The sequence below is a fragment of the Sceloporus occidentalis genome, unplaced genomic scaffold, assembly GCF_023333645.1.
Source record: "Sceloporus occidentalis isolate IW3139 unplaced genomic scaffold, rSceOcc1.0.p SCAF_183, whole genome shotgun sequence".
NCBI lineage: Eukaryota > Metazoa > Chordata > Lepidosauria > Squamata > Phrynosomatidae > Sceloporus > Sceloporus occidentalis.
In genome coordinates, this window is record NW_028317163.1 from 1,345,944 (window position 1) to 1,360,358 (window position 14,415).

The following is a 14,415-nucleotide window of genomic DNA, read 5'->3' on the forward strand; positions in this document are numbered from 1 at the left end:
AGAATGAGAACTTTGGAAAAAGAGGGAGAATTAGAAGGACAAAGATGAAGGAGCTGGAAGAAGAAAGAGAAATATGAGAAAAAGGATCAAAAGGAGAAGAGACAAAAAAGAAGCTGATGCAAACCTCAAACTTAAACTGGAATCCTCGCTTAACAGCACATTTCTTTATATCAGATGAGCCACAAAACCATTTTCATTATTACTTCCTTTATTTTTCACCTAATTGCCAATCATTTTGATATCTGACTTACAGCTGGGACAGGTGCGATTGCAAAATACGTCATGTTACCCTAAGCGATGCATTATTTCATCTCGTTTATTGCCGCTCCGGGCAGGTATATAGCTCTACGAGTCAAAATATTATTGGTTTTGAGAAAAAATGGAGACGATTAAGCCCAAAATATGGACGAATCAATGGCGATACTGTCTCGTACCACACCGTTAAATGCTAAGTAAATCCGCACATGTAATTACCTCTCCTCCATTTAACTGTATAACTCAGATAAATGCCGTTCTAGGACGGAAAACTGGAGAGGGTTCTTCTGGGGAACCACAAAACAATTCTCTTTTTGGCTGATCTTTGCGTCAAAAAGAAGACCCTAAAAATGACGAATGATCGTCTTCCTTCACAGTAGAGTTTCACGGAGTCAAGAAAAAAAAAAAAAGGAACTCCTCGCTGTCCATAGAAACAGATGAGATTGATTAAACAATTTGAAGCCACTTGCTTCCCCATAAAACTTTTATTAAACTCTCCACCGTGAAATTTACGCCCTTGATTTGTTTCTTTATTATTTTTTTTTCCATTCAGTAGTCATAATTACTTCATCAGAAATTAAATGAACCCATATACCATACCCAGCAGGCTCCCTAAGAGGATCGTGAGAGTGATTTAAAGGGTTCCATCAGCTATTGTATCAGACGCCTATAATTTAAACCTGCTTTGTAAATGCTTCATTTGAAGCTGTTAATTCTGTATTTTTACACCTTAAATGTCACATTCCTCTGTGTAAATATGAATTTTTCATAATGATTAGTGGTCTGTATTGGTCAGGTAAGTACTTCTGATAAAATTATGTATCTTCTTAGCCAAGGAGCCACCTAAGGAACCACAGCTCTAGGAACATCACGTGGTCTTCTATCCAACCCATGGGCAGATCCAGAGAGCCCAATACATGGATGGTCACTCTAAGCCTACAAACATTCCTCAACTGTAGAGCCTTGCGTAGGGTCATGTGACTCCTTACACTTGTGTGACATCACCGCTGACCTCAAAAGTTCTACCACGACCTGCTATTAGCTTAAAATTGGCAACATGCTTTCAAGGCACCTAATTCAACATGCGTGTCTTAAATGTCCTGCCGAGAAGAAAGGAGGAAGAAGATGGTGAAGAGAGGTGGAGAATGAATCAGCTTTATGGGAATGTTGGTAATAGAAAGATAAAGAGATGATGGCAAGAGGTCAATGAGTGTTAGGGACATGGTGGAGGGAATGTAGCAATCACAAAAGAGGAGGGAAGTAAGATTATTAGCAGGTTGGGAACACCAAACCATACCCTAACGACCTTTTCCCCATTTTTCTTTAATTATTAACTATTAAGTGTTACATCTTGTTTTCATTATTTAGAGGATGAGACTTTTTTTATTCGCTTTGTTGATTCAACACAAATACATTTATTCAATTTTGACATTTACAACAAAAATCGCTCTTATTTCCATCATTTAGCATTACATAATGCGTTTGTGTATTACCCTAGCGCAGATCAATGCGTTTTATATCCATTCTGTTCTAAAGGGGTTAAACTTTCAAGGGCTTCGAAAAGGTTTTAGCGATCAGAAAAAAAAAAAAATAATCAGTTGATAAAATCTCCATGTATCAACAAAAATGTGACAAACTTGGAAATATAGCCGGCACAGCTCCTGTTTAATGTTGTTTTGCTGCTTAATCACGTTGGATTTATGCTTTAGTTAAAATGTTACAGGGGAACGGAAATATCACGCCGGCGGTTGTGTCAGCTCATCCATCAAAAGTTGCAGCTCGAAACATAATAAAAGTGATTTGGTGTATAAGTTCCCAATTTCCTTCTTTCTTTGTTTTTTTTTTTGTTAAAATTCACAAAATATTTCACGCGGAGAAGCGCAAATACGATGAAGAAGAAATAACTTAATTAAAAATAGAACCCCCATCGCAGATCCACCAAAAATATATTTACAAAAACCCTGTAATTCTCCAGTCCAAATATTAAGCCATCTTGCAGGGCTTTCCTTATGTTTTAAAGGGACATTAAGGTTAATTTCCTTATTCCACTTCAATCATAGTGTGAGATATTGTAAACTGGATCTCGTAACGTAGTTTACTTTATAAATAATTCTGAGAATATTATGCTAAACATTTAAAAAAACATTAAAAAAAATGAGAATAAACAAAAATTTTTTATATATGACATCTGGGTAAAAAAACTGAACCAAAGCCACAAAGGGAGCAGTTTAACAGTTTAAAGTTATAATATTGATAAAAAAAAGTGAAAACATAAATTAAATATTAGTTAATATAATAATTTCTAAGAGAAAAGTTAAGCTGAGACTAAAATACTCAGTTTAGTGACATAATCGTTTTTGGCATTTTTTTAGTGGTACTGCCCCTTTAATGCTTCAGAATTCTTCTGTCCGAAATCAATTGCTGTACGGCGGAAAGCTCTCACCGTGCTCCACTGCTTTCATTTTTTTCAATGGCAGGAGGACTAAGTAGAAATTTGATATATAAAGAGCAATATTCTTTTTATCAGTGGCTTTTGTTCCGGATTTCCCAGATATCTTATCAGACATAGTTGCCAAAGGCAGGTACCGCGTTGGCGTATTGACATGCGGGAAAGAAAGCCAACGTCGTCACACACCAGTGGGTTTTGGGCACTGGGGAAATTCACACTCCTTGTTACACTATTAGGTTTTAACCCCCCGTTGGGTCTCTCTGCCTTAATCGTATCAAGTGAGTTCTTCTATGCATTTATTTCATAGCACAAAAAGAAACCCAAACAAATTATAATAAAAGATACATTTTACTAAAGAGTAAAATAAAAAAGTATGGCTACCCAGTCACCCATTTTTTGGGGAGAAAAAATTATTTTCTTTGTTATTAATCCAATCACAACATGGTTCAGAAATTAGTCTCTAAACATTGGTCTTCTTCTGTATTATGATGTCACCATAAACGACACACAAACAAAATAAAGAAATAGGAGGTTGGAAGGACTTGATACAAAGTGATTGAGGTTAAAGACCAGCTGTCAACCATCCAGATTTGGATGAAGAATGTCTTCTTTTTCGGGGTTGACTATCGCTTTGCATGCGCCAAACCAGGACGGTGAAGATGCACAACATAAAGGGAAAAGGGGCAGAGATGACATCTGTGAACATGTTGTGAAGTCATGACTATGTCATCATTGACCATGTCTACAATAAATTAAAGACCAGTTAAGAGTGTGGGTGGCTCTCTAATCCCAAATGATAAATGTTGACAACCTTGTGGTCAACAGATTAAATAATACAGAACTAAATGTTACTAAACTAGATGTATCTTCAAAGCTACAGTAGATTTCTCTTCTTTAACAAAAAATGGGGGTTATGTATAAAAAAGGGATTCTGGTGTTAATTTTTAAAAAAAGCAGTCTCATCACCATGGGAACCAACTGGCTCGTCTAATCAGTAACAACATTCCATTGATTGCTGCGGTGGTAAGACTGCTACTTTTCAGAAGAATAACTTTTAATACGTTACATGATGTCAAATGAAAGATAAATTTCAAAAATTCTTACCCTTTAACATCCAGTTAAGGAGTCCATTTCTGTTTCGTAATCTCAAAAAGTACAAATAAATTAAATATATAAAAACATATTTTTAGAATGTAATGGGTGGATCAAATATTTGATTTCAAGACAAAATTTAATTTTTACTAAACCTTAATATGGCATAAACCCCCTAAAAATCATCGACCATAACCTAAAGATTTATGGTCCATCCCCCGCCGCCACCATCTTACCCTCTTCATTATATCGGTGTCAGGGGTATGTGTTTAAATTAGCCGTCTTGTACATTTTCTCAAGGGTCATAATGAAGACTCATTAATCAGAATTAATGAGATTATTCCCTGACCAGGATTAATTAGTGTACATATTTTTTTAAAGGTGTTTCTTGGGATATAAGGACGATTCGCAGAAATAGGTGGTCACAAAATTATCCTTTCCTCGCAAAATATAGATATTTGGAACACTATAATTTTTTAGTTTTTTTTTACGTTTCCATTCATTAGATTTTGTCTACAAATTGTATTAATTATTCCAATATATATACAATCGGGGGAGGTATTTTTCTGTTTTTTTTAGGTGATTATTACTCCCCATCTCTTATTGTTAAGTTGCTGATTGCTGTTGACTGGTTCAGGCTGCATTGAGTTGTAGGTGAGGAGAAGTGAGAGAACTTCAGGACGGGAAGCTGATCAGACATGCTAGCTGTGCCAGATTGTGCCACAAATCTCAGCTATTACTTTATAACCAAATATATTCTAATTAATCACAAACCAAAGCAGAAGCTACGGAATTTTGATATTTTCTTAAAAAGTTGACAATTGGATAGTTCCTCCTTAGTTGCCTTCAAGAAAAAGCACAAACAGCAGCCATGTGGTGAACTAATGTTAAAAAAAAAATTACATTTTTTAATTATTTGAATGAACTAATTTTTAAAACTCAATTACATTTATTATTATTTTTTAATAATTATTATTATTTTTTAAATAAAACATTAGCCTTGTGCCATATGGTGAACTAATTTTAAAAAGTAAATTAATTTTTTTAATATTTTTTTTTTAAAAAGTAGCCATGCAGCATGCGGTGAATTAATTTTAAAAATTAAATTACAATTTTTAATAATTTTTGTTGAAAGACAGTTACATAGGACAAATACACACGGTGTCCCCTGTGAGAGTCAATCTCTATCTGGGCTCCAAACTTTAATTTTAAAATTCTCTGGTCAATTTCACAGCCCACTCGTAGACGCAACGGGGAAATTGGAAAACCACGGAATCGATTTAGAGAAGTAAAGATCAGCGTTCGCCTACAACCTTTTCATCAGTCGTCTCATGCTCCTATGAGTCGAGCCACACCATTATCGACAAGAAGTCTCGGTATTTCCTGATAATTGCCAGAAGGGGCTGACGGTTCTATGCTATATACGGCCGGCAATCAAACGGGCGCGCGTCCCGGTGATACAGAACTAAACAATTTCTGAAATTCAATTACAAACCTATTATGGTTTCATTACAATCTGTGGCTCTTTACATGGGCTCCGATACATAAGAATTTCAATAGTCGTTCCATTGATGACATCATATTCATTAATAGTCAAGGTTTAGGATGTATTCCAGCCCTGCCCATGGGGTATCTGAAGCGCAACCTTCTAGCCGTGGCTAAACTACAAGGCACGTTATGTTTGGCCAGTGTTTTGCTGGGTTGAGGGTCATGGGAGTTTTAATTCCAAGAAATAGTGAGAGATCTAATATTTAGGTTACAATCGGTTTAACCATTTGAAGGCCAGTAGTGTCCGAAACCCAGCACAGGTCCGGAAACCACCTTATTCACTTGTTTTTTGATTAAGGATGATCCGTCCCTTTAACCAAATCCTACTCTATACGAGCTGACCCTGAGAATTTAAATATTAACCCTTTAATAGCTTACCATAAAGATTCTATGCATTGACCCGCCAAATGTGTTACCTAAGTGGCTCTAATACCGATCCTCATGGAAACTTTGACTTGTCGTTATTTAAAGATATACTTGATTGAGTTACCTGCATTCAAGCAGGGATATCAACCATAACATACTGGGAGCAAAAGCACCAATTGAGAGTCTTATATATATATATATGATCACAGTGGGGTAGAATAGGAAGAAATCAGCTCCAGACTGTGTGACCCTGAGAATCTGCCCCTTCACCCTTAGATTGGGGCAAAAGTCCTGAGAGTTCCCAACTAGGCACCATGGGGGGGCCTGGCACTTTCAGGCCAGTGGCCAAATGATGAAGTAAGTGCTGCCAACCGGGTGAATGAGTGGCTCTGTTGGACAGCACCCCATCGAGCATTTGCCCGGTGTGCCAGATAGCCAGTCCAGACCTGACCATGGGCAAAACCAATTTTTTTCCTTCCCGTTAACACCCCCATTTTGTAAAAACACATCCATCCACATTCCATCACACCTATGCTTTTCCTATAGCCCTCGAAAAGGGATTAAACAAATCCATATGCTAGTTTTACCACCTTTTGCCAAAGATCTCAGCTTCCTGGAGGTAAAAAAACAGTCAATAAACAGCTATAAACAGCCAATAAATAAATAAATAAACGGTATACAATAGGCTATGGGTGGCTTTAAACCTTTAAGATAAAAGCAAGCCGTGGCTCTATACATTACTATGTAAAACATTCACCCTCTGATCGTCTTCGCGGAGATCGATATATGAAGAAGTAATTGTGAAATCTATGAAATCTGTTTTATAATCAATCCGCGAGGAATATAATTACTTTTTTTTATAATAATAAGCGATGCGTGACGGCACATCGCGTGCCCCCTCCGAGCTTTATTAAACATCAGAGGGATTACCGACAAATTAAAGCCCATTAATACCCCCATTATATTCCAGAACACAAACACGGGCGCTCATTTGCATTCCCCCGGAAAACATAATAGAAAGTTCCGGGGGCGAGGGATTCGCCAACTCATTACTGCTCACAGGTTCTAATTGTCGTCAACAAATACATTCAGATGGGGGATGCTAATTTATTTAATTGAAATGATTTAATTGACAAAGGGGATTTTTTTTGAGGGGGGGGGGTATTTGTAACAAGGAAAAACGGGCAAAGTACTTTCTTTACCGAACCAAATGTTTCTGTGTTTGCGAGACAGCCTCTTAATCCACCCCGTAAAAAAGACCCCAAATTAACTGGTGCCCCCCCCCCTCGTCCCATATAAAGCCCATTATTCTTCTCTCAATACGTCACTCCCTCTAAAGTACCTAAGCAACAACGTTCTTTAACCCCTGTGATTTTATATCTATACGATATATATATTATCTATCTCTACATTTATATATATATTATTTTTGTACTATTTATAAAAGCAGCTCTATTTCGGGTGAGTTGGTATGAAATGCGGGTCAGGAATGTTTCTATTTCCTGCAGCTAAACAATATACATGTCCGTGCCGGTCACACGCCGACCAAAACATGCACTTTCCCTGACACCACTACTACACGCCACGGAACAAAACTACCACTCCCGGCATGCCCCTGTCAGCCAATGACACGTCACACCCGGACACGCTCCGCCCTCGCTAAAGCAAGCAGACTACAGCTCCCGACGTGCTTCACGACCACACACCAATAGAAAAGAACGCTGAGCTTTCTCACGGTCAGCTGTGATTGGGCGGCCGGCGCATCCGGGCTCTCTAAAGGAAGTCAGTGACGTTTTGTATCTAGGCTGGAGCCGGAGGAGGAGAATGGCTGCGCAGGGTGGTGGGTTGTTTTGAGAGAGCGACAGGGGACCGCAGGGATGGGGTAGTTGGGGCTGCTTTGGGGTTTGGGGGGTCAGGACATGACCGGCTGTTTGTTACCCCTCATGGGGTAAAGCTGTCTTGATTGTGAGGCAGAGCAGGGGCTTGTTTATAGCACTTGAATGTACTAACAGTCAGCTGTGACCCTCTGGGAAGGCTGTGAGCTCCCGAACCCCTCCACTGCGAGCCCCTGAGGGAAGGCCAGGTCCTCTGCCTGTAAAGACAGCTGTGAATACCCCAGCCTATGCCTTTGGGGTGCTTTATTACTCTTATTTTAGCCCATTCCCCTGATTTAAACTAATTCCCCCTGTTGGGTCTCACACCTGTCTATCCCCTATCACAAGTCACAATTACCCCCTGTGTGTACCAGTGTGGTAAAGCTTATAACCCACTGTAGTGCCAGCAGGTTCCGTGTTTCATCCTCGTCCCCCATTGGACGCCTCTAGGCTGGGTCTGTGCCATTGCTTCTCTAGCAGCAATTTACTGCCCCGTTCTCATCGGTGGTTCAACCAGTTTACTGCCCCTTCCACCAGCTGGCTTTCGGTGGATGGCTGGCATAATGTTTTAGATCGTTTACCCGAAGCGCCTCATATCTTAATACCCCTCCTGCTTTGATCGGATGCTGGTGGGGCCGTTGTTTTATTTAAACCTCAGCAGTTTGACATAAACCCGTCTGACTGATCCTCCCTGGATCCTGTGGTCAGCGGAGGTCCTTGTCGTTCATTGTGTTTCCTGTATAATTATAATAATAATAATAAAATGTTTTCTTTCCCTGTCAGACGTGGCCAAGTTTTTACAAGCACAAAATGGAATTCCTTCACCTAGTCCTGTTAGCGGTGGGATGGACCCTAATCATGCCTGCAGTATTCTCCAGCAGCTTAAGACGATGTATGATGAAGGCCAACTGACGGATATTGTCGTGCAAGTGGATCATGGGAAGAACTTCTCTTGTCACAGAAATGTCCTTGCGGCAATCAGTCCTTACTTCAGGTGAGTTCCGTGCGCATCCCCTTCCATTTAAATTTTAAATCCTTCTATGGTAGCAACTCTTACGGTACTTAAAACAAGGAGGACCTAATGTGACTAGTGATGGGAGTGATAAAGGGCCATTGGAACACAAGAGTGATGGGAGTGATAAAGGGCCATTGGAACACAAGAGTGATGGGAGTGATAAAGGGCCATTGGAACACAGGAGTGATGGGAGTGATAAATGGCCATTGGAACACAGGAGTGATGGGAGTGATAAATGGCCATTGGAACACAGGAGTGATGGGAGTGATAAATGGCCATTGGAACACAGGAGTGATGGGAGTGATAAAGGGCCATTGGAACCCAGGAGTGATGGGAGTGATAAAGGGCCTCTGTATGCCTATGAAGAGATTCCATTAAAAATCAGCCGTTTCCAGCTACAATAGTCATTTACAACATTAACCCCGTCTGCACTGGATTTCTAAACCATTTCAAGTTCTTTTTATGGAAAAAATTTGCTTTTCTGTCAAAAAAAAGACATTGCTAAGTGACCCCAAACTTTTTAATTATACTGTACTTTTGTTAGGTAGGAATGGCTGAGAAATTGTAACTTGTGGGTGTTTTTGCTGTGGTTTACTGTATTTCTCCGGACCAAGCGTACATGTTTATTGGAGAAAATGTATTGTTAACTACATAAAATGTTCTAATGCAAGGATGTTTTTACTTTACAGGAGGGTTGGTGGATAATCAGAACAACCTCCCAGCAGAAGTGGTAGATATTAAAACAGTGAGGGAATGGAAACATACATAGGATAGGCAAACAGCTCCTTAATATAAGACGATGCCTAGAGCTAACTTAGATTTGAGTCTTTACAGCGGGGGAAAGCAGGCAGGCAGACCAGACAGGCCAAAAGGGGCTGATCTTCCGGCAAGTTCTGTGTTTAACATGAGCACTTGTGGCATGCATTAGAGATGTTGTATTGGTCGGATACATCTTCACCATCCTAAGGGACCGTATTAAAGTCTTGTGGATCGAAGATGTAACCTAATGCTCAGTCTTGTTTCCACAGATCCATGTTCACTAGTGGCCTTACGGAGAGCACCCAGAAGGAGGTTCGGATAGTGGGAATCGAAGCGGAGTCCATGGAGCTGGTACTGAACTACGCTTACACATCCAGAGTCCAGCTTACCGAAGCCAACGTGCAGGCTTTATTCACGGCAGCTAGCATCTTCCAGATCCCTTCCCTCCAGGATCAGTGTGCGCAGTATATGATCAGCCGCCTGGACCCGCAGAACTGCATCGGGGTATTTATTTTCGCAGATCACTACGACCATCAGGAACTTAAAGATAAATCTCAAGACTACATTAGGAAAAAAATTCTGTACGTCACCAAAGAGCAAGAGTTCCTGCATCTGAGGAAAGACCAACTCATAAGTATTTTGAACAGCGACGACTTAGATGTGGACAAAGAGGAACATGTTTACGACAGCATAATATGTTGGTTTAATCACGACCAGGCAGAGAGGGAAGGGCACCTTCCGGAAATATTTGCCAAATGTATCCGCATGCCTCTTATGGAAGAAACGTTTGTCGAAAAGATCCCACCCATGTTTGCGCAGGCAATGCCCAAAAACCACATCCAAAAGGGAAAGATCAGTGCCAATTACTGCACTCAGCGACTTGGGATGACTGCTTCCGAAATGATCATATGCTTCGAGGCAGCCAGCAAACACTCAGGAAAGAAGCAAACTGTGCCTTGTCTGGACACTTTCACAGGAAAAGTTTATAAACTATGCAAACCGCCTGGCGACTTGAGAGAGGTCGGCATCCTCGTGACGCCAGATAACGAAATTTACATCGCGGGGGGTTACAGGCCGAGCAACAACGACGTCTGCATAGACCACAGGGCGGAAAGTGACTTTTGGTTCTATGACCACTCGAGCAATAGGTGGATTTCAAAAGCGCCTTTACTCCGAGCGAGGATAGGCTGCAAACTGGTTCATTGCTGCGGTAAACAGTATGCCATAGGCGGCCGCGTCTACGAGGGTGACGGGAGGAATCCACTAAAGTCAGTCGAGTGTTATGACAGCAGAGATAACTGCTGGACGGCTGTAAGCCTAATGCCCGTTGCGATGGAGTTTCATAGCGCGGTGGAATATAAAGATAAGATCTACATTCTACAGGGTAAGGTATTTCGACGAGAGGAGAATAGCTGCGCTGTCCTGCGTGGCAATCGCTTCATTTAAAAAAAAAACAGCCTGACGTCCGCAAAAAAAAATGTGTGGAGTAACGCGTTTTGTCTGTGAAATAGGGGCAAACAACTGAATGCTAGGATTTTTTTTTTTTCCCCGTTTTCATAAAAGTTAAACATGGAGAAATGATGGCTGGCATGTCCCTTTAACTGGTGTCAAGCCATTATATAAATATGGAAGCAGTTATGCGAGGGCCCTTGTACTAGACCAAGGTAACCTATAGGGCTAGTGAAACAAGCATGCCCACTGCCCCCTATTACACGCGGGATGGGTTCCCCTTGATACCCCTTTCTCTCGCCATGCTGTCCCACCTCAGTTGGACTTCCTTATTAGCACCGTCTGGTATGTACGTTGTCTAACACCCATGGGAACTAGGTGACCTTATTGTTCGTGATCTTGAGTATTCTGCATACTAATGGCGGAAAGCAACATTTCTATGTGCTGATAATCAGGTCCCCGGTGCCATGTCTGTTATAAGACAATGGCTTTCTAACTAGTCCTTGGTGACCAAGAACACTACTGAGCTACAAGAGTTCTTGTATGTAAAAGGTTAGTAGGCTTCCGCCGCACAGCATGTTTTTCAACAAAATTGGTGCGTTGACCTCTTATGCTTTCAATGCTGATTGAATATTGCATCACAAGCTGGACAGTTTTACCCCATAAGGGGGTATTAAACAGCCAGCCATGCCCCCCCCCCCTTAGATCTTATACCGAAAAGAAAAAGCTCTGATTTCTAGGAAGGGTATGAGTGCTGCCACCCCAGGACAGTCAAAGCCACCCGACTGCTGGTGCTAAACCCCATTTATATGGCATGTTATGGAGATGGCTATAGATGTGTAATGATAGGTGGGTAATACCTGTAACAACATATTACATTCACTGTGTCTAAGTTTTGTCACGTGGCGAAGGTGTAACACTCCAAACTTGCTTTGCAGGAGATGTTTTTCTGTGCTATGATCCTCAGAGAGACTACTGGTGTCACCTAACCCCAATGACTGTGCCTAGACTCCAAGGGATGGCAGCTGTATACAAAGACTCGATCTACTACATAGCCGGGATCCGCTGTAATCATCGCGTGCTTACCGTGGAGGCCTACGACATCGAACAAAACCGCTGGACTCGAAAGAAAGATCTTCCATGCGAACAGTCTTCGAATCCGTACATCAAACTCTTGGTCCTCAAAAACAAACTTCACCTGTTCGTGCGGGCGACCCAGGTCAGCGTCGAGGAGTTTGTTTTCCGCACCAGCCGGAAGAATTCTCTGTATCAGTACGACGAGGTCGCCGACGGCTGGAAGAAGGTCTACGAGACTCCGGAGAGATTGTGGGATCTCGGCCGTCACTTTGAATGTGCGGTTGCTAAACTCTATCCCCAGTGTCTTCAGAAAGTTTTGTAGCGTCCGTCAGCAAACTGCCTTATTGAGCTGATAATGTCTTGGTTTTTGGGTGTTTTTGTTTTTTGCGGAGGAAAAAAACTTTGTCAGTATTTTTAATGGCTTTTTTTTTTCTTGTCTGTTTTACAAAGTGGACAGTTCCTTGTTGTTGTAGATGGGGGGTGCTTAAAGGTTGTAGTTTGAGGCTTGGTAAAAAGATGCAACTACATTTAAGTTCCTCATCGCTTTTTATTTTTGTTTTGTTTTTTTGGTCCGTGAATTCTAAGTTTACAAAGTGCAATTATCGGCGTTCTTTTTACTCCATGGGTTATGTGTAAACCACGCAATTCTGTTTTTGTCTTTTTTTTGTAGGTAGGAAATGTTTCAAATAAGTTATTGATTTGCTTTGGAGGATACATGATATCTATGCACTACAGCAAACAAATCTAGCATTAACTTATGTCTGGTTTGACATGGGATTTATGTGATCTCTCGTGAACATTGAGTTCCATCCCTGTGGTTCCAGACGGCTCACAAGTAAAGGTTCATGGCGGGGCTTTAAGGGAATCCACCCTCGGAACTTTTTCTTCCGGTTCGGTGTAATAAGTATTTCTAACAGGGATGGAAGTAGAAAGCTTAGGTTCCTCTAACGCTCCGCAGCGTGTCCTCTAACGGCCGAGGGCCGGGTTGTAGTGATCCTATACCAACATACTGACGTCCTATTCAGAGGACATCAGTCGTTATGCATTTTATTCTTTAAACATGGATCTTCCAAAACCAAATATGTATATTTATTTCAACAAAATACATTCAAAACCGGCATAATGGTATTCTTCGTGGTAGAACCTTGCCGTATACAATGGCACGATTTTATTTGTTTTTTTCCCGTTCTTGAGGTGCATCTTCCGGGGCGGGAGACTCAATACGGGTAAAATCCGAGGCAATATCACTAGGGTTTGTGCCGTTCTGCCAGCCTTGCGGTCCTAGGGTGTCCATTTAAGTTCAGGCGCGAACGGCGTGATGTCCCTACCATTCGTCGTGCCAGAACTGACCGTAAAAGATGTCCTAAGCTTTGTCTCCCAGTCCCCTAGCAGGATCTGCGTCTCGGGATACTGAACCGTTGGGTTGGTACTGATGGGTTCGCAAAAAGCATTAGAATGGGATGAGCCCCCGGCTGCTCTTGGCCTTTAGTTTTTGCATTACTGGGATGGCTGTTGGTTAAGATGAAAATAAAAGATTATGTATATTGCATTTTAACTTTATAATAAGTGCAAGGTTTTTAGAATGGGTTTGGATTTGTATTTTTTTTTTGGGATGCTTTAATTTCTGTGTTTCAATGGTGCTAATGGTTTTAAACACTAGAAGACCAAAACTAGGCTAATTTTGTCGCTTCTGGTTTTGCTATAAAATTGCAAGTTTGTGATACAAAAACAATCTCACAAATGTCCCTTTTTAGGCCCACATCTGTTTTCATGCATTTTGTTATTTTTTTTTTTTGTTTTTAACTGAGATTGCCGTTCTATTTATGTAGTCAGGCGCCAATAAACATTGGAGGCTTTAAGCTTTCTTTCAGTAACGTTAAATACATAGAATCTTCCTCTGGCAGCAATAAGCAATATACACAAATACGGAGGAAATTGGGGCAACCAGGAGGTAACACAAACTGATGCCCCTATAACCACCTGTTTTCATAATGTGATTTTTAGATTATCAAGATGGCTTTATTGAGTATACAGCTCATTTACCCCTAGGTACCGTTATCTACCCCATGTGCTCTATCTCAAATAGGAATGAACATATATATATATCTCAATAAAATTAAATGCATGGGCTTTGAAAATGCCAAGCCCAATCCTGGCGCAAACTGAGGTTTTAATAAAGAGATGACCCTGCTATGGATCTGCACTCTGGGTAGGTGACTGCTCATGTCCGCTTAACGGTAATGGGTTTGAGAATACGTTCTCCATTTGAAAACTTGCTTTTGAGCGTCTTTCCGTGGGACCGGCTTGTTGCGTTTAACGCTGGTAATTGATTTAGAACAAACTGGATTTTTGGGGGGTAAAATTGTCTTTAGTTTTGTGTTCTCGAAGGTTCTATGTCCATGAATTCTGTTAAATCGCAGCAACATGGCGGCTTTCGCTTCAGTAATACTTCTTCAACTGTTTGGTCTCGGCCACGGAACTTTTTTTTTTTCTTCCGTAGGAGAGGATATCCTCCGTTATTCCAAAATGAA

At 40.9% G+C, this 14,415-nt stretch overlaps 1 protein-coding gene across 1 annotated transcript; it reads left to right on the top strand.

The window, feature by feature from the left end:
* Positions 1-7,534: 7,534 nt before the first annotated feature.
* On the top strand, positions 7,535-12,206 carry LOC149278708 (kelch repeat and BTB domain-containing protein 8). The gene is made up of 4 exons (XM_089501856.1): positions 7,535-7,550; positions 8,368-8,578; positions 9,628-10,742; positions 11,746-12,206. Exons 1-4 carry the CDS (start codon positions 7,535-7,537, stop codon positions 12,204-12,206), a joined length of 1,803 nt encoding a protein of 600 aa, XP_089357982.1.
* The last annotated feature ends 2,209 nt before the right edge of the window (positions 12,207-14,415 follow it).

What these genes read in the sequence shown, in the direction of transcription:
- LOC149278708 (XM_089501856.1), top strand. An exon ending in GCAATCAGTCCTTACTTCAG is followed by an intron (nt 8,579 to 9,627) that starts GTGAGTTCCGTG and finishes TTGTTTCCACAG; the next exon opens with ATCCATGTTCACTAGTGGCC. An exon ending in TAAGATCTACATTCTACAGG is followed by an intron (nt 10,743 to 11,745) that starts GTAAGGTATTTC and finishes CTTGCTTTGCAG; the next exon opens with GAGATGTTTTTCTGTGCTAT.